Below are 19,997 nucleotides of genomic sequence, written 5' to 3' on the forward strand. Positions count from 1 at the left end.
GCAGTATCAGAAACACTGTAATTTATTATAATTTGACCGACACTCTGAGTGAATTCTCCAATTCCCCATTTTGCTTGCCTTTGGCATATCATTTAAAAACAAAACAGTTAAAAAAACAAAACAAAACAAAAAAACCATGTTCTTATGAAGAAATCTCTCTCTCTCTTTTTCGAGACAGGGTTTCACTGTAGTTTTAGAGCCTGTCCTGGAACTAGCTCTTGTAGACCGGGCTGGCCTCCAACTCAGAGATCTGCCTGCCTCTGCCTCTGCCGGGATTAAAGGCGTGCGCCACCACCGCCAGCTGAAGGAGTCACTCTTTAGCGCAGGAAAGTGCCCTCAGAGGATGACTGTGAGGCCAGTTTAAGGAAGATAGGCGCTGTGGGGCTTGGGAAGTCCTGAGTAAGTGGCAGCCCTTACCACGCGGCAGGTCATCAATCCATCCAAACATTTGTTGTTTGAGACGGGGTCTCACCACAAAGCTCTGGCTGGCCTGTCTCTTTCTGAGACAAGAGCCCACCTCCAATATGAGAACTCCTGACTCAGCCTCTGTGTGCTGGGATTACAGCCAGATACACATCACCCATGATCCTTTCCCCTTCCCCTCCCCCTAGCCAACAACCTCAAACTTGCTGTGTAGTTCACAATGACCTTGAATTCCTGATTTCACCTCCCTAGTGCTGTAATTACCAACTTGGGCCACTCAGTTCGAGGGGAAGGATGCTAACTCGGGTTCTCTCAGAGCTCTGAAGCTCCAGTGGAGGGGAAGTCGGTAACCCAGGCTGTCCACAGCATTAAATTCACTTTCCTGCCCTGAGATCAGTGGAGCCCACAGGGCACACGAGTGAATCCTGAGAAATCTATACCACAAGGAGGAAGTTGAGAAGTGAGGAGGTTTGCAGGAGCTTCTAAAAAGTCTAAAACCACCAAACAGAACCCTTCTCATAAACGCCCGGGTAAAGTTGAGAATTAGAATTAGTTACGGGTTTTGTTTTAAATTGATTCCCTTAGCACCTCTGGGAAAAGTTTGTTTAATAAAAAAATTCTAGAACATATACATGATTGTCATCACTGTCCATCCACAGGACACAACAGAGAAAATAAAAAATGCAAGACAACTAGACATACTCAGTTAAAAAAAAATAATAAAGCAGTAATCCATCCCAGTGTGAGGCCTCAAGGCCCAGAGATCAGACAAACCAGGACCAGCGAGCCTGGCAGGCTTCTCTTGCAGAGGGCCTGAGGGGACACTGACCCCGCCCTTCCAGCTTCTAACTTTTTAAAAACCGCATAAGAAAAAAAAAGGTGGGGGTCTGCAGAAAGAGGCCTCTTTCCAAAGAGAAGGAACCGTGGGAAAGTCACGAAGAACGTCAGAGCAAGGAGGCCCTGAGGAGGGCGGGGCGGAGCACGAAGTGGCAGGTGGGAGACCTCTGCAAGTTCAGCCTTGGAAGCAGCCCCGCCCTGGCTGAGTGGGGATCCGTGCTGAAGGCGGTGCCACACCCTTTCATCTCAGAGGCTACAGTCAGGCCTTCACATCAGATGCAGTGTGCCTTTCGGGTCGCTTCCTGGCAAGCTCCAGAGTCCTTGCGAAGTGGAAGCGAGGTTTCCCTTGTGACCAGATCTTCAGTTCTTGCTAGACAGCTCGGCAGGGCAGCCTAGTCATCCTCACCACCACCATACATGTCAGCCAGTTTCTTGAATCGACTTCCCCATTCAGTAAGGTAGTTGTAGTCCTGGTCCTGGTCGGAGGCCGAGGAGGTGAGGGAGCTCAGGGAGCCGGCATCAGAGCCACTGCCCTCGTAGTCAAACACGAGCAGGGAGTCGTAGGGTGGGGCGGTAGGGTCTGTGTTAGCAGCCTTCAGGTTCTAGGGAAACAGAGATCAGCAGTTAGGAATGGTAAGATGGCAACCCTGGCATAGCGGCGCAGGGCAACCCAAGGCGGTGGGCAAACACCGTGGCTCTGACGGCAGGCAGATCAAGCCAGAAGACTATACACAGCAGTTTTGAGACTGGGCAAACCTCTCAGCTACTCTGTGTCTGCTTCCTAACATGGTGATGCCTGTGGCCTTGGAGGAATTGAGTACACACACAACTCTTGGTAGGCTACTAGCTGACACGTAGTTGGGCATCGTCTTTATATTTACAAATGTGGGGATTAAGACAGAATTTGCAAACTATCTAGAAACCGCCTAGAAACTGTCCTCCTCTAACGAGAAGCTCAAAGCATCTTCTCTGAAACAGCTGCCCCGAGCAATGTTTCCATGTGTGAACACCCATGTGTCTGATGAGCTTTCCAGGTGTGAATACCCATGTGTCTGATGAGCTTTCCAGGTGTGAACACCGTGTGGCTGATAAGCTTTCCAGGTGTGAACACCCGTGTGTCTGATGAGCTTTCCAGGTGTGAACACCCGTGTGGTTGATGAGCTTTCCAGGTGTGAACACCCGTGTGTCTGATGAGCTTTCCAGGTGTGAACACCCGTGTGGCTGATAAGCTTTCCAGGTGTGAACACCCGTGTGTCTGATGAGCTTTCCAGGTGTGAACACCTGTGTGTCTGATGAGTTTCCAGATGTGAGCACCCATGTGTCTGATGTAGTATTCTTCTAAATAAAACTCAAGAGAGGTTTGCTGCCAGCCAGTGGTGGCACACACCTTTAATCCCAACACTTGGAGGCAGAGGATCTCTATGAGCTGGAGGCCAACCTGCTCTACAGAGCAAGTTCCAGAACAGCTAGGGCTGTTACATAAAGAAATGCTGTTTCTAAAACCCCAAAAGAGGCTTGTTGCTGGACTACTTCCAACAGGCAAGAGGGGCGAGCAGGTTTGTTTCCATCTCTGCAGAAGACAGAACAGAGTAACAGAGTGGAAGTTGGGGCTGAAGACCGTGTGTGTGTGTGTGTGTGTGTGTGTGTGTGTGTGTGTACAGATCAGAAGACAACTTTAGGGAGTCTACAGTAGGCTCACATAGACCTCCCAACTTCCTAACTTATGGTTCAACAAATAGCTTATTTGGAGAGTTAAAGCTAGATTTGGGTCACATCCAGATCAATGGAGGCCCAGTCCTGGGAGTGTGTGTGGGGTGTCAGAGGCTCCAGCGGTCTTGAAAGTTCCCTGGGGGATTCCAGTGTCAGGCAAGTTTGGGGGCCTCTGTCAGTATCAATCTATCCAATCCTTGAAGTAATCCACAATAGCTTCCACAATTTTCTCTCCATTACAATCACATTTATTGCCAAGTGGTGGTGGCACATCCCTTTAATCCCTGCATTTGGGAGGCAGAGGCAAAGGGATCTCTGAGTTCAAGGCCAGCCTGGCCTCCAGAGCTAGCTCCAGGATAGCCCAGGACGTTACACAGAGAAACCCTGTCTGCAAACAAAACAAGACAAAGCAAACAAACAAAAGTCTTATTTATATATTTTGAGGCAGGGTTTCACTTTTAAGCACAAACTGGCTGGGAACTCATAGCAGTCCTCCTGCCTCAGCCTCCCAAGTGATGGGATTATACATATGGGCCACATCTGGCTTCATATTTTAATCTCTAGAATTCAAACCTGTTGGATGTGCTGGTGCACACTGTTAATCTCGGAACATTGGAGGCAGGAACAGGCAGCGGACTTGTTGAGTTTGAGGCCCACCTGGTCTACATAAGTTCTAGGTCAGACAAGGCTATAGGGAATGACCTTGTCTTAAAAGACAAAGAAACTCCCAGGGCAGCCAATGCTACACACAGAAACCCTGGGGGGGGGGGGGAAGGACAAGAGAAAGGAAAATAAAGACACAAAAATCAAAACAAAACAGAAAAAGGAATAAAAAAAGGAACCATCGAGATGGCTCAGCAGGTGAAGGCATTTGCTGCCCCAAGCTGGACCCCACACCAACCAACCAATTTCCAGAAGTTGTCGTCTCTGGGGGCTACAAGATCACCTGCTGCCTGAGTTTGCTTTTTTTTGTTGTTTTTGTTTTTTTGAGACAAGGTTTCTCTGTTGCTTTGGATCCTGTTCTGGAACTAGCTCTTGTAGACCAGGATGGCCTCGAACTCATAGAGATCTCCCTGCCTCTGCCTCCCGAGTGTTGGGATTAAAGGCATGTGCCATCACCACCCGGCTTTGTTTGCTTTTTTTAAACACAGGGTTTCTCTGTGTAGCTCTGGCTGTCCTGTAACTCACTTTGTTGTGTAGACTAGACTGTCCTTGAACTCAGATCCACCTGCCTCTGTCTCTGTCTCCCAAGTGTTGAGATTAAAGGCCTGCACCACCATGTCTGGCTCACTTTCTGCTCTTTTTGAGGACTTAAATTCAATGCTCACTACTCACAACTGCCCATATGTAACTCCAGTTTCAGGAATTCTGATACCCTTTTCTGACTCCATAAACACATATGTGTGGTGCAGATGCATACACTTAGGCAGGCAGGCAGGCAGACACACACACACACACACACACACACACACACACAAACACAAATCTAAAAAAACAAAATAAAATGTGTTCTGCCTGCACGTATGCCTGTAAGCCAGAGGAGGGCACCAGATCTCATTACAGATAGTTGTGAGTCACCATGTGATTGCATTGAACTCAGTTTCTCTGGAAGGGCAGCCAGTGCTCTTAACCTCTGAGCCACTCTACAGCTCCTCTAAAAAAACCTTTGTAAGCAGGCTGGAGTGATGGCTCAGAGGTTAAGAGCACACACTGCTATTGCTCTTCCAGAGGAGCCAAGCTCAGGGCCAGCACCCATAATCAGTGGATTACAACTGGCGGCCACTGCAGCTCCTCATGCACATTTCCCTCCCTACACAGATAAACATAATTACTTTTTAAAAAATTATTGTTTATTATTATTATTATTATTATTATTACTTTTTTTTAAAAAAAGATTCTCATTATCTACCCCTGACTGTCCTGGAACTCACTCTGTAGACCATGCTGGTCTTAAACTCAGACATCTACCTGCCTCTGCCTCCTAAGTGCTGGGATTAAAGGTGTGCACTATACAGCTTTTAGAAATTATTTTTGTTTTTAAAACACTTATTTATTTTATGTGCATTGGTGTTGCCTGCATGTACGTCTGTATACCATGAACGTACGGAGTCTGCAAAGGTCATAAGAAGGCATTAGATCCCCACTAGAATTGGAGTTACAGAGAGTTGTCAGCCCCCGTGTGAGTGCTGGGACTCACACCCCAGTCCTCTAGAAGAGCAGCCAGTGCTCTTCACTCCTAAACCCTCCCCAGCTCCACATACACGATCTTAAAATAAAATAAAAACTTAAAAAAAGTTGTCCTCTGATCCTCATATATGCTCCATGGAAGACAGTGTATAAACACATAAATATATAAATAAAATGTAGAAATGCAAAATAAAATTAGAAAACCAAGAGGCCAGGAATAGTATCACACTGCCTTTAATTCCAGCACTTGGAGAGCAGAGGCAGGAAACTCTCTGTGAGTTGGAGGCCAGCCTGGTCAACAGAAAGAATTCTAGGACAGCCGGGGCTAAATAGCAAAACAGTCAAAAAACAAATAGAGGATGGAGCAATGGCTCAGCAGCCAAGAACACTGGCTGCTCTTCTGGAGGAAAGGGTTTCAATCCCCAGCACCCACATGGGGGCTCAGCTCAGAAGCCTCTGCAACTCCAGGCCCAGAGGACCCAATACCTTCTTCTGACCTCTGGGGACACTATACAATGTGGTTAACAGCCGTGAATGTAGGCAGAACACCCATGCATGCAAAATAATAAAACAAAATAGTTTAAAAACAAGCAACAAAAACCAAAACACACACACACACACATACACACACACACACAGAGAGAGAGAGAGAGAGAGAGAGCCTTATACACTAAAATGACAACTCAAACCTAAGTAGTCTGGCTCCAAAATACTTTCCTAATCACAGTGTTTGAATAAACGGTAAAACTATTCCTATAAATTTGGAGTCTATGGAGGAGGGAAGAGAAGCCACAGATACTCGAGTATCCAGAGCTCACTTAGCTTGTGGGTAGAGCAGGATTTGAACTCAGAGTCAACAGAGAAAAGTCCTTGTTTTTTCTCCCACACGATTTGCACGTGACTCAGGGGTAGCGTGGGTTAGTCTGCCAGGCCTTACCTCGATGATGAAGTTGCCGATCTCATCTGGGTTGGCTGGCCGGGGACGGTACATGGGTGTGGGGATGAAGGTTGGGGCCACATCGTTGCGGAGAACCACTTCAGGCCTGGCCTCCAGCCCCCGGTGGAGCTGGGTGATGTCATAGTCCTTCATGAAAACAAATGGGGGCATCGGGTTGAGAATGTGCCCCATTTCCCACCAGCTACATCTCACCCCTCTGATGCTCGGGAAGAGGCCAGAGATCCCAGAATCCCTCATTTCTACTGCCCCCTTCTTCCAAATTAAGGGCAGACTTGGGAGCCACTTAGCCAGGGCAAAGAGAATATAGCACTAGACACCCTCCCAGGAGAGGGAGTTGGTGGCCAATTCTGCATGAAGACTCTGCCCGGGCTAGTGAATAGAGTTAGCAGAGGTTGTTGGGTAGCCCAACCATTCCATCATGGGCCTTGGGAGCACCCATATCTGCCTCCTAACCACTCCAGTGACCCACCTGGTCCTCTTCGCCACCACCTTCTTCACCATAATAGAAGACATTGTCACGGGTGTCGTCCTCTGGGAGCAGAAGGGGCTCTTTGACCTTTCTCTTCCTTCTCAACAACAAGAGGAGCGCCAGGAGGAGGGCTGGAAGAGTGGGGAAATGTGAGTGCTCCCCCAGCCACGAGGCCAGCCAGGACTGCAGGCCCTCGGAGCACAGTGCATTTATTTATTTATGGGTTTTTCAGAGAGGAACTCACGTAGCCGGGATTCGTCTCACTGTCTAGCTGAGACTAGTCTTGGTTGTCAACGTGACTACATCTGGAGTGAACTAAAATGAGGGATGAGCATGCCTGTGAGGGATTTTGTCTTAATTAAAGCATTTGAAGTGGGAAGACCTCTTTTAATCCAGACCTTTTGAGCTGGGGAGAGCCACACCTTCGGCTGGAAGCCTATGTAAGGACATGGAAGAAGGAATCTTTTGCTCACTGTCTGCTTGCTCTCATTCTTGCTGGCATGTCCGTACCATCACTGGCATTAGAGCCCACTTCTTCAGGATTCCAGCATCCTGAAGATCAGCTGAGGCGTCCAGCCTTGTGGGCTGTACAACACTAGATCCTTTTTTTATTTATCATATTTTATTTATTTTTCTATTGGATTCTTGAACCTTCCATTAGTAGACAGCAGTGTTGGACCACAGCCTGTAAACCATTCTAATAAATTATATATATATATATATATATACATATATATATATGAAGAATGTATACATGTATATATTCATTCTCTAAGTCCTATTCCCCTAGAGAACCTTGATACTCCTCCATGACCTCTCCAACGCTGGGATCACAGGATTGCACTACCATATTCAGTTCCACTTAGGTTTAAGAGCCCTTCCATCTCTGTCCTATGGGTCCTCACTTAATGTCACCTCCTTCTCGAAGCAGCATGACTCCAATCCTCCAACCATAGTCCTACAGTGTTTACCAAATCAGACTTTCCACTCTGGTGGTATTGAGGGGGAGCCTCCGGTCGTCGCCGCCTTCCACCAGACTTAGTCACTTGATATCTGTTAAGTTATTTTATGGGCCTTGGTGTTTTGCCTACATGTATGTCTGTATGAAGATGTCAGATCCCCTTAACTGGGGTTACAGATGGTTGTGAGCTGCCGTATGGGTGCTGGGGATTGAACCCAGATCCCGGGGAAGAGCAGCAGGCGGTGCTCTTAACCACTGAGTCGACTTTCCAGCCCCACCCATGCCCAGTTTTCTATGTGGTTCTGGGGATATAGTCAAAGGGTGCATGCCTGTTAGGCAAGCATTGTCTTCTTAAAATCCATTACACAGATTGGTACTCAATAAAGGAAACTTTGTTCAGCTAAGGCAATGAGCTATCTTCTGCATTTCTAGGTGACTTTCTACAATCAAATATCAATACTGATAAATTCTTTTGATGTCCGCCAGAGTTTACACTTTGTCAAGGTCCAGTTCTCTTAAAGCAGGGAGTCCTGGCTAATTTCAACTTAGTCTGAGAACCTGAACGATGTGGGGGTGGACTGTCTTATGAAGTCTTGCTTGTCCTTACCCCTTTCTGAGATGTGACCAGCACTGGCATGACAGTTAGTTTACATGGTCAATGCAACACAATCTAGAATGCTCTAGGAAGAGAAACTCATGAAGGACTGTCTAGATCAAGTTTGCCTGTGGGCAGGGCCGTGGTGGATGACGTAGAGGTAGAGAGTGCTGCCCACTGTGGGTGGCACCATGTCTTAGGCAGGGGATCTTGAGCTGTACGTGAGTGAAGAGAATGAACGTTAAGTCTGCATGTATGCAGTCTCTCTGTTCCTCTATTTTATGTGTGTGGGTGCTTGCATGTCTGTATTCTGTACATGTCTGTATCATGTATGTCTGGTGCCCACAGAGGCCAGAAGAGGGGGCTGGTTCCCTTGGAACTGGTGTTCAGATGGTTAGGAGCCACCATGTGGGTCCTCTGGAAGAGCAGCCAATGCTCTTAATTGCTGAGCCATCTCTCCAGCCCTTTTCATCCCCCTTTTGAGACAGTCTCACTATGAAGCTCTGGCTGGCCAAGAATTTATGTAGATAGACTAGGCTGGCCTCAAAGTCCCAGAAGTCTACCTGTCTCTACTTCTGGAGTGCTGGGATTAAATGAATGTGCCACTGTACCTGGTTGCTTCTCCCTGTTCTTGACTGTGGGTGTTACTAGATGCTTCAGGTCTGAACTGAAACCTGGAATTATGGGTGAAGACAAACCTTTCTCCCTTATGTTGCTTCCTTAAGTTTTTTTATTTCTGTAGCCCAGTGAGCAAATACCTTACCTGACTCATGACTTAAGTGAACATTAGGGGGGAAATTGGGTGGTCGTGGGGAGTCTAGGGACTGAGGCAAGGGACAGGAGAACTCGGGGGTTGTTCCAAAATTTCATATTTCTCCTTGTTCAACCCCAAAGGCTTGGACTCACTGCCAATTCTTTCCTTCACACCAATCTGAACTCTTACCACCATACTGCCATCTTGGTATGGCCACCCACCATCTTCTTATCCGTAAGTTACGGCAACAGTCTCCTGCCTCTAGCCTGGCTCTGCACAGTCTTTTCAGCAGGAATGTCAAAAAAGTTAACACATAGCACTTCGATGTTTCTAATCTTCTAGTGACTTCCCAGTCACCCAGCATCTTTCCAGCAGTCCACAGACCCATTACCCCTCTAACTGCATTTCCTACTTTCCCCAACACAGCCATTGCAGTTCCCACCCCCCACCCCCTGTGTGTGGAACAGCATTGGCTATTCTCACATCTGCATGGTTGCTCTTCTTCCCTCTCTCAGATCTTTTTATCTAACACCTCCTTCATGAAGGCCTGTTCTAGTCACCCTAGTTAAAACTCAGACTTCCTACCCTGTCCCTCCTCTGGCTTTCTCTCTCCCCAGCAGCACCCACTTGCCTGCTAAACGCTTGCTCTGGGCTCTCTGTGCTGCAACAGCCATTCTGTCAGGGCAGCCCCTGCATGTTTTGCCTCTATCTTTACAGCAAAGAAACGTGGGGCTTGTATGTGTATGCGTGTGTTTGCCGAGACAAGGTTTCACTCTGTGGTCCAGGCTGGCATGAAATACGTGATCCTCCTACCTTAGTCTCCCTAGTGGTGGGATTACAGGTGTATGCCACCATACCCAGCTCAGATTTGCATCATCATCATCATCATCATCATCATCATCATCATCATCATCATCATCATCACTACGATTTTGGAGACAGGGTCTCACAATGTAGTTAGTCCAGGTTGGCTTTGAACTTGTGGCAATACTTTTGTTTCTGCTCCCGAGTGCTGGAATTTCAGATGTGTACTACCATGTTCAGCTCTGAGAATTTTTTTGTTGTTGTTGTTTTTGTTTTTCAAAGTAGGGTTTCTCTGTGTAGGCTGGGCTGTCCTGGAACTCATTCTGTACACTAGGCTGACCTCAAACTCATAGATCCACCTGCCCCAGAGTGCTGGGATTAAAGGGGTACGCCATCATTGCCCAGTCTAGAAATATTTATTACTACTATTTATTTATTTATTTTTGAGACAAGTTTTCTCTATGTAACAGTTTTGTCTATTATAAAGCTCGATATTTAGATTGGCCTGCCTCTGCCTCCAAAGTGCTGGGATAAAAGGCGTGCACCACCACTGCCCAGTCCAGAAATTTTTATTTATTTATTGTTACTATTTTATTATTTTTCCTGCAAATAATTTATCTGTGTAACAGCTCTGGCTGTCCTGGAACTCGCTTATAGATCAGGCTGGCCTTGAACTCAGAGATCAGCCTGCCTCTGCCTCCAAAGTGCTGAGATTAAAGTCATGGGTTACCACACCCAACTATTTATTATTTACATGAGCACACAAAGTAAGGGGGTTATCACGTCATCTTCATACATGTGTTACTGTACTTTGTTCTCATTTGTTCCTGCTCCCCTCTGCCCACCTGTACTGGTCTCTTCCCACACGCTGCCCCTCCTGCTCCCCTCTGGCATGCCCACGCACTCAGTCTATTACTTCTTTCTACTTCCTCACCTTGGAGTCCCCATTCTGGTTTCATGACCTGCAAACGCATACCTATGATCACACACATACATGCACATGCACACACATAAATATATTTATATATATAATCCTAAATCTGGGTGCCACATGCGAGCAGATACATGTGGTAGTGTCTTCTTGAGTCTAGTTTACTTCATTTAGCATGATGATTTCCAGTTGTGTCCATTTCCCTGCAGCTGTCATGACAGATTTGTTTTTAATGAAATACTTCTGCTTTCTGGCCCATGGTGCTTACACTGTGGCATGGTTAAAAGCACTTCATGGCTTGTTAAAACACAGGTAACTTAGGTCTCACCTCTAAGTTTCTGGATCATTAAGTCTGCAGGAGGGCAGACAAGAGAATCTGCCCGTTCTTTTAAAAGCAGATTTATTAAGTATACTGCAAGGGACAGCCAGATGGGGTAATGAAAGGGTGCCTGAAGCTGAGTCTGCCTTTCTAACAAATTCCCAGACTACCCAGAACCACTGCATATGCTTCACAATGACTTGACAGGAAAACATTAGCCTGGCTTATTCTTCAAGCTCCAGAATCTCACAATTAAATGATATTTGTGGAATTGAGAGTTTAAGAAATGAATGAGTTGGGGAGGAGACAGACAGATCAGCGGTTTAAGAGCACTGGCTACTCTTGAAGGGAACTGGGTTCGATTCCCAGCACCCACACGGCAGATCAGAGCTGTCTATAACTACAGTTCTCAGTCATCTAACCCCTTATGGCTTGTATAGGCACAAATGAGGTACTCACACATTCAGGCAAAAACATTCAATAAGCATAAAACCAAAGAAATAAAGAAATGAATGAGAAATATTGGAACGAGAAATATTAGTTTCAGAAATTCTGAGAAAAATAAATTCTCTTAAGTACCTAGTTGCACATGGAAGCTTATGGTACTCACTCAGCAGAGCCAGGACAGCACCCAGGATGGGGAGGACGAAACCACCCTTCCAGGGCTCGGGGCAGGTCACCACATGGCCATAGCAGTCACACACTTTGGCCCTGATCATGGTTAGCTGTTCCCTGTTGCCTTGATCAGACAGAGAAAGGTGCAAATCATATGTGTCTTGCTTCAGGAACTTCTTCAGCGACAAGGCCACGGTGTCTCCTGGAGAGACAGATAACTTCTTAGTCTGGGAATGTCATACGTAGTGAGCACTGAGTACAAGATAAGGGTGGTAAGAGCCTCAGCACCCGATGAACAAGAGGCAGTCTTTGTCTAAGCGTAGTGCAGTGATGGAGTACCTGCTTAGCATCCATGAGGCTCTGGGCTCAAGACCCAGAACCCAAAAGCAAAGCAAAACAAACAAAATGTTCCCAAAACCCTGGCTAAAGTAAAATTTAACACTGTGAGAAGGAATACTGGGTTACAAAAATTACTTCATTTTTTTAGTATTTTTTTCTTTATTGTCTTATTACTACTTTTTTTTTGGTTTGTTTGTTTGTTTGTTTTGAGACAGGGTTTCTCTGTAGCTTTAGAGCCTGTTCTGAAACTCACTCTGTAGACCAGGCTGACTTCGAACTCAGAGATCTGCCTCTACCTCTCGAGTACTGGGATTAAAGGTGTGTGCCTCCACTGCCCAGCTGTTCTGTTATTTTTGTTGCTGGTGTGTGTGTGTGTGTGTGTGTGTGTATGCACACAGGCAATCATGTGTTATGAGGCACATGTGAAGATCAGAAGTGAGTCTTCTGGGAGTCGGTCTCCTCTTTCCACCTCTGAGTTCTGGGAGTCAAACTCTGGTCCACCAAGTTTGTGCAACCCTTTGAGAAACATTGCTAGCCCATAAAATCTATCTATCTATCTCTCCATCTCTATCTATCTATCTATCTATCTATCTATCTATCTATCTATCTATCTATCTATCTATCTATCATGTGTATGGTGTTCTGTCTGCATGTATGCCTGCAAGCCAGAAGAATTAAACTCAGGGTCTCTGGAAGACAGCCATCTCTCCAGCCCTAGCTCCAAAACTAATTCATCTCTTTCTCTCTTTTTTTTTCTTTCTCTCTTTTTTAATGTGTATGGGTATTTTACCTCCAAGCATGTCTGTACATCTGTGTACCACGTACATGCCTGGTGCTCTTGGAGGCTAGAAGAGGGTGGTACTGGATTCGCTGGAACTGTGGTTACAGACAGCTGTGAGCCGCCATGTGGGTGCTGAGAATTGAACCTGGTCCACTGGAAGAGCAACCAGTGCTCTTAACTGCCGAGCCACATCTCCAGCCCCAATTAATTCACTATTTTTAAATTGATTTAATTGATTAATTATTTTACAAGACAGAGTCTTGCTTTGTAGTCTGGGTTGGTGTCAAACTCATGGCGGTGCTGGGATTACAGGTGTGAGCTGCCATGCTTAGCTGTCATTTTATTAAAAACAAACAAGAAAGCAATTGTAGTATTAGCAAAATGGGAGGCTCTGGAAGTCATGTGATATTGGATTAATATTCTTGCTATAATCACCTGCTAGAGTATTCTTTGTCTCAAAAGAATACATTATATAAGCCAGGGAATGATGTCATATGCTTTTAATCCCAGAACTCAGGAGGTAGAGGCAGGAGAATCTCTTTGAGATTGAGGTGAAGCCAGACTGGTTTACTAAGTGAATTTCAGGACAGCCAGGGTTACACAGAGAGACCCTGTCTCAAATATTATTCTAAAAAGTAGCTAACTTAATTGGTTGATGCTCACATTAACTGGTTACCTATCTTTTTTGAGACAGGGTTTCTTTGTGTAGCCCTGACTGTTCTGGAACTCTCTGTAGACTTAGGCTAGCCTCAGACTCACAGAGATCCACCACTTCTTCCTGCGTGCTGAGATTAAGGACATATGTCACCACTGCCCTGCCTGGTTACCCTTCTTTAAACAAATATTTATCTATTTTATTGTACGTGTATGAGTGTTTTGCCTGCATGTATGTGCACAAAGTGTGTGCTTGGTGCCCAAGGAGGTCAGAAGAGGATGCCCAATCCCTTGACACTGAAGTTACAGATGATTGTGGGCTGTCATGTGGGTGCTGGGAATTGATCCCGGGTCCTCTAAAGAACAACACATGCTCTTTTATTTTCTTTTTAAGTTTTATTTAATGTGTACAGGTGTTTCTCCTGCATGTATGTCTGTGCACCACATGCATACCTAGTGCTGTGGAAACCAGAAAAGAATGTCTGAGCCCCTGGAACTGGAGTTGCAGGTGGTTGTGAGCCACCATGTGGGTGCTGAGAATTGAACCAGTGTCCTCTGGAAGGACAGCTAGTGTTCTGAACCAATGAGCCATCTCTCCAGCCCCTGAAACAGATGTTTTTAATGATTGAGAAATGTCTCCAGCTTTCGTTACCTGCTTTTGTTTGTATTTTTATTGTGGATGCTGCTGTTTGCTTGTTCTTTTGAGACAGGGTCTCACATAGCCTTAGAACTCACCAAGTAGATCAGGCTGGCCTTGAACCCATAGAAATCTGCTTGCTTTTGCTTCCTGAGTACTGGGATTAAGTGTAATCATGCTTAGTTCTGTGTTTTGTTTTTGAAGACATCTTTTAGGGCTCCTGATATAAAGCTACGGAAGAGCACTTGATGCCCACTTTTGAGACCATCAGTTCTGTGACCCCAGATGTGAGAAGAGGAACGCATGTGCTAACTACTGTGGGACCGACACCCACCCAGCGGAACTGGCAGCCTCTTGCTACCACAACTGAGTTAGTTACCTTTCTCGCTGACTTCTGCTGCCCAATAGATGTCCGAATCATGTGTTAGCTGGGCCTGGAAAGGGGAGGAGTTGGGAGACAAGTCCTTGTCCGTGATGTTCAGCACTTGAGGCACAGGGCTTTGGTTACAGATGGTGATCTGGCGGGGTTCTGGGAGTGGGCCATGGTCGTTGATGTCGGTGAGTGTTAGCAGGAGGGTCCCAGTGCCAGTGGTAGGAGGGCTCCCTGTTCACAATTACACACGTGATCTCTTCAGTTTCTGCTCTTACTCTTGGTTGGTGAATGAACCAATGTTAAGTTTCCCTAAGACCTACTTAATCCGCCTACAAGTAGCTCCTGGTTACCACCCAGTTCTCCCCTCTTAAGTCCCTCCATGTGTTAACCTCATTGTAAAGTAAATTGGCAATGGCAAATCATGGCAATCACAGCATCGTTCTCATTTGTGTCCACAGCAGACATTACTAATAAATCACATTGCAGCTGCAGCTACTGCATTCAGACAGCCATTATAACTGATCTCAGAGTAAAACCCACAGGCTACCTCATGCTTGTACAGTTAGTTGTCTGCCGATCAGCTTCAGGAAACCTGAAGCTTCAGAGAGACCAGCCTAAGGCCTTGATTCATAGCTGTTAAGTAGAGGCGGTATAATATCATAATCTCTCTGGTAGTGGTGCACCACTACTTTATTTGTGGGATTCTCGGCGATCCCTGTCAGTCAACCATCAGTAGAAACTGACAGGTCAATTCAGAGTTCAGTGAACTAAAAACAAGCGGAAAAGTGAGTCCTCGGTACCTTGCCTATCTCTTGGGATTCAGAAAACTTAGGATCATAGCAGTCAGGACTTTAAATCTAGACTGGTTTGTCAGTCTCCTCCCTACCAGCATCTCCTGCTAAGGAGAGAACAGACTATGTCCTAATGCTCTGGGTACCATAGGCCTGCCCATGGAAGGACTTGCTAAAAGCTCTCACCATTGTCTGTGGCCAAAACCATGGCTTCATAGATGTTGTTCCTCACAAACCGTTCATCCTCACGATCTAAGATGCCTGCAGCCGTGACTTGACCGCTGTCTGGGTCCATGGCTAGCCAGCCAGCTGGGTCTCTCAAGATGTGGTAGCTGGACAGAGAGTTGAGAAGGGTCACAGCTAGCACATGAGGAATCCTACTGCAATCATTCAGAGCCTCCTCAGACCAAGTGCAGAAGAGCCTGCAGCCTTGAGCAAGGCAGGAAGGGTTTGGTGCAAGGATGATGGTACTGGTATTGAACAAACTTGATGGTGAAGGAACAAGCCACCCAAGCGTAGCTATGTATTGGCTGACCTGGTGCCCAGTCCCCAGGTACCTGATCTTCTGGTCCTCCTTGTCTGGGTCCTGGGCAGTATAGAAGCAGACCAGTTCCCCAACAGAGATGCCCTCCTGGACCTCAACCACTTTGGAAGGTGGGACAAACACAGGGGCCTCATTGACATCTTCCACGTGGACCACTACGGTGGCAGTGGCTGTCGGGAGCTTCACCACAAAGGGAGCCTCGTTGGTCACTTCTATGTACAGGGTGTGTTGGTTCTGAGCCTCAAAATCCAAGCCCTAGGAGAGAAGAGAAAGCTGAGGCAGCACTTTGTGAAGTGGCCTGTGGACATCAGAAGGGTCACAGTAAAGCGACCAAGACTCTGGTCAACAACCATCCTGCTCTCCCACTCCCTGTTCCACCCGTGTTTCCTAAGTGGAAATCTACTGGGGTCTCTTAGACCACCCCAAAGACCTAGTGAGCCCTAGAAGGTTAGTTCCCAATGGGACGGTGCCGTCTCTAGGATGGCCGAGAGGCTGTGGGCATGTTAGTTAGGCCTCTGGTGACTAGCCTGGGTAGGATGCTGCATCCTATCAATGTTACTGACAAAGAACCCCCTCTGTGTCTCCTGTGACTTGCCAGTGTCCCCATGGTCACTCATTTACTGGAGTGAGAAACCTGTTTATAATTGGAGCCAAGAACATGTTTGATACACAAAGCGAGCGTTGGTATGGTTTTAATGTAGACTGAGTTCTCGAGGAACTCAGCTTCTACTTTAATTTGTTCAGGACGTTTTCAGTTGTTTATCCCGTCTGAAGAGCAGTGGTGGCAATGCGTCACCAGGCCGACACACAGGAAAGGTCTACAAGCAAAGGCAAACATCTGACCACCTCGCTGTGCTTTCCGCTGTAGCTGTGCTCAGATGTAGCTCACACACCAGGATAGTTAGGAACCTTTCCTTATATTTTATAATTATCTGTCTATGTATATTATAGCCTTATATAGTTCTAAGATACATAGTAGTTTTGCCTCCTCCTACTTATTTATTTAGACAGTTTTACTATACAGTCCTGGCTGGTCTGTAACTTTTTTTGTTTGTTTTTTGAAGCAGAGTTTCTCTGTATAGCCCTGGTAGTCCTGTAACTCACTCTGTAGACCAGGCTGGTTCAAACTCAGAGATTTACCTGTCTCTGCCTCCCAAGTACTGGGATTCAAGATGTGGGCCACCACTGCCCAGCTTGGCCTGAAACTCTTAACCATTGAGCTAGCTTTCAATCCCTGGCCTGGAACTCGCATTATAAACCAGGCTGGCTTCGAACGCACAGAGATCTGTCTCCTTCTGCCTCCCAAGTGCTGGGATTAAAGGTGTGCGCCTCTACCACCTGGCCAGAACCTTTTAAATGGGCCTATATTCTCAAACCATCAAATGCTATTATCTTTTCTGGTTGATCTAGCCTCACTGCATATATAGCTCGACCTGGCCTTGACCTCGTAAGGTAGCCCATGCTGATCCTCTTAGATGACGGGATTACACACATGTGACACTATATCCACAGCTTGTCTCTTAAAGGACAGATTTTGTCTAAGCGTTTATTTATTTATTTAGGTTGTTTTGTAGCCCAGGCTGGTCTCAGATTGGCTACATAGCAGAGAATGAACTTGAACTCCTGACCTTCCGAATTCCTCATTCCAAGTGTGGGGTCATAGTGTGAACTACCCTGCCCTGTTTCCAAAGGCTTTTTGACCTCACCTTACTCTGTATCCTGATGAAAACCAGACCATAAAAGAAAAAGTCCCTGAGCGCCATCCCCATACCACCATACTCTCCCAGCCCCCAGAATCCCCAAAACAAAATCCATAGTAAGACCCTGTTTCTAAAGCTTAAAGGGGTTCTCAGCACAAGAGCTGGGGACAGTACCAGGAGCCACTGTCTTGGTGTAGTCCCCAGTCAATGACCCAAGGGAAGCACCCAGGCAGGACGTCCCTTTGTCCTCAAGCCCAAACGGACCTACCTTCTTGGTTGTCAGGATGCCTTGGTTGGTCTCTGGGTGAGTGGTGACCGTGAAATGGTCCCCATTATCACCTCCCACGATTCGGTAGGTGGCACGCCATGCCGGTGAGTCGGGGACATCCAGATCAGTCACTGTTAGACTCTGCACCTCATGGCCTACTGCGTTCTCTGGCACCCAGGCCTCATACTGTGCGGGGAGAGGGACAGGACGCAGTGCAGTTAGAGCAGAGATCGGCGTCACCCGGCAGGCTGTTCATCCTGCTGCCGGGAAGCCCTGCAGCCTTTTCACATTTCTGGACCACCAGCCCATAGAGATTTTTCAGGACACACAGGTACAGAGAGACAATCCCAAGCGACAGCACAGATGTGGGGACAAGGTCACATACCCAGACCCACTTCCCTTCTCCATGAGGGCCTGTTGCTCCGGACTCTCCCAGTCTGGGAGCCCAAGCCCCTACTGTGCATAGCCACCCACCTTAGGGCATAGAACAGAGGCCCCAGAGAGATGGTCACAAGGACAGGCGGCTCACTGTGTCGGAGGCCTCGCCACAAGTTTGAGGGGAAGTAACAAAGACCAGGAAGTCAGCTTTCTTTTAAGTTTTAGGTTTTTGTTTGTTTTCTGAGACAGGGTTTCTCTGTGTAGCTCTGGCTGTTCTTAAGCTCGCTCTGTACACTAGGCTGGCCTTGAACCCAGAGATCTGCCTGCCTCTGCCTCTAGAGTGCTGGGATTAAAGGTGTTATGGAGTTGAAGATGACTCTGAACTACTGATTCTCCTGCCTTTACCTCCCAAATATTGTAACTGCAGGCATGTAACACCCTACTGAAGTCTTCAGCATAATTTGTGTGTCTGTATGCATGCATGTGTGTGCACGTTTTGTGTGTCTGTGCGTGCGCACACGTGCATGCATATGCATGTGCCTGCAGGGGTGAGAGGTCAACTTCAGGTACTGCTTGCTCCACAGAAGCTGACCACTTCATTTCCTGAGACAAGCCAGGGAGCCCCAGGAATCTTATTTCTACCTCCCCAACAATGGAGTTACAAGTGTGGCCCTACACACCTGGCTTTTTACTCAGGTCTCCATGCTTAAACAGTAAACACTTTACAAACTGACCCATCTCCCAAGGAACACGAGGCCTACTAGCGTTCCGAGGCTAGAGATTTGTGCACATACACAGAGGAGCGTGTGTCACTTCAACTGATGTTGAGATTTTTTTTCCCCTTTTAATTTTTGTATTACATTTATGTATTGGGGGTGGGGTGCAGGTGGCGTGGTGAGCTTGTGGAAATCAAAGGACAGGGCCAGTTCTCTCCTTCCACCATGTGGGTCCTGGGATTAAACAGGTCATTTGGGTTAGTGGAAAATATTCTTGCCCACTAAGCCATTTCTCCAGCAATGAGTTTTCTGTCCTTGCAGCTATGTAAGTTTATGGAAGATGTGAGGTAGTAAGTTTCAAATGACATGAAGACTGGACATGATCAGATCACATCGAAAACTTAGAACAATTTATCAGGCATTTATCATTACCTCCGCTTCACAGATCAAGAAACTGGGCACAGAGAGACCTGGTGGTTTGCCCAAGGTTACACAGCCAGTGAGTGACAGACTTGGGACTTGGTTGGTTTCGGAGAAGCAGCCAACCTCAGTCCATTACAGGAAGGAGGAATGCAGGAAGGAATGGGAGTTACCTTTTGTGGCTCAAACTCGGGGGCATTGTCGTTGACATCAAGGATTTCCACTATGGCCACCGCTGTGGTGGTAGAGCCCTCTCCATCCATGTCTGTGGCCTGGATGGTCAGTTTGTACTCGGGGACTTTCTGGGGGAGAAAGGAGCACAGAAGGAGCCCACTGTGAGTCCAGTGTGAGGGGTTGTCCTCCTGACAACAAGAAAGTGCCTGGGGGGGATGGAGGAGGAGAAGCTGTCCTTCCTCCCTCTCACCGTTTCCCAATTCCTTGGCTCGCCCCTCACCCACTTCCAGGGAAGGCGGGTGAGGGTGCAGGGCTGGAGCCTCATCTCCCAGCAGCTCTCCTGTGGAAGCCCCAGCACTGGCCAACCCTCGGCTGCTCCACATAGGCAAAGATATTAATTAGGAAACAGAAGGTAATTCCAATATCCACGGAGCTAGTTCTCCTTTGTGGCACACAGGGGACAAATCTGGGCAACATGTAAACTAAATGAGCCGATTGGACAGGAAATGAGAATTGCTCAAAAGCCTGCATTTTACAGCTGCCTCCCCACCCCCAGGGGATCCAGCCAGCAGGTTAGGCAGCAGGTCACTGGCCCAGAGAACTGTGGGACAGCAAAAGTAAATGCAGGAGCAGCCACGTCAATGCAGCCGACCTGGGTC

General features: G+C 47.0%; 1 protein-coding gene across 2 annotated transcripts in view; it reads right to left on the minus strand.

Moving 5' to 3' along the window:
* Positions 1-1,012: 1,012 nt before the first annotated feature.
* The window catches only part of Cdh3 (cadherin 3), a 50,309-nt gene continuing 31,324 nt past the window's right edge, over positions 1,013-19,997 (minus strand). For both annotated transcript variants that reach the window (XM_087900200.1, XM_087900199.1), the window contains exons 8-16: positions 19,338-19,466; positions 17,651-17,836; positions 15,696-15,937; positions 15,325-15,470; positions 14,354-14,578; positions 11,559-11,765; positions 6,585-6,715; positions 6,095-6,241; positions 1,013-1,862 (exon numbers count right to left, since the gene is read on the minus strand). In XM_087900200.1, coding sequence (XP_087756326.1) covers positions 1,653-1,862; positions 6,095-6,241; positions 6,585-6,715; positions 11,559-11,765; positions 14,354-14,578; positions 15,325-15,470; positions 15,696-15,937; positions 17,651-17,836; positions 19,338-19,466 — 1,623 coding nt within the window. In that variant the 3' untranslated portion in view covers positions 1,013-1,652. The remainder of the gene's footprint in view (positions 1,863-6,094; positions 6,242-6,584; positions 6,716-11,558; positions 11,766-14,353; positions 14,579-15,324; positions 15,471-15,695; positions 15,938-17,650; positions 17,837-19,337; positions 19,467-19,997) is intronic.

The sequence above is a fragment of the Myodes glareolus genome, chromosome 22 (genome assembly GCF_982192425.1).
Source record: "Myodes glareolus chromosome 22, mMyoGla1.1, whole genome shotgun sequence".
NCBI classification, from domain to species: Eukaryota; Metazoa; Chordata; class Mammalia; order Rodentia; family Cricetidae; genus Myodes; species Myodes glareolus.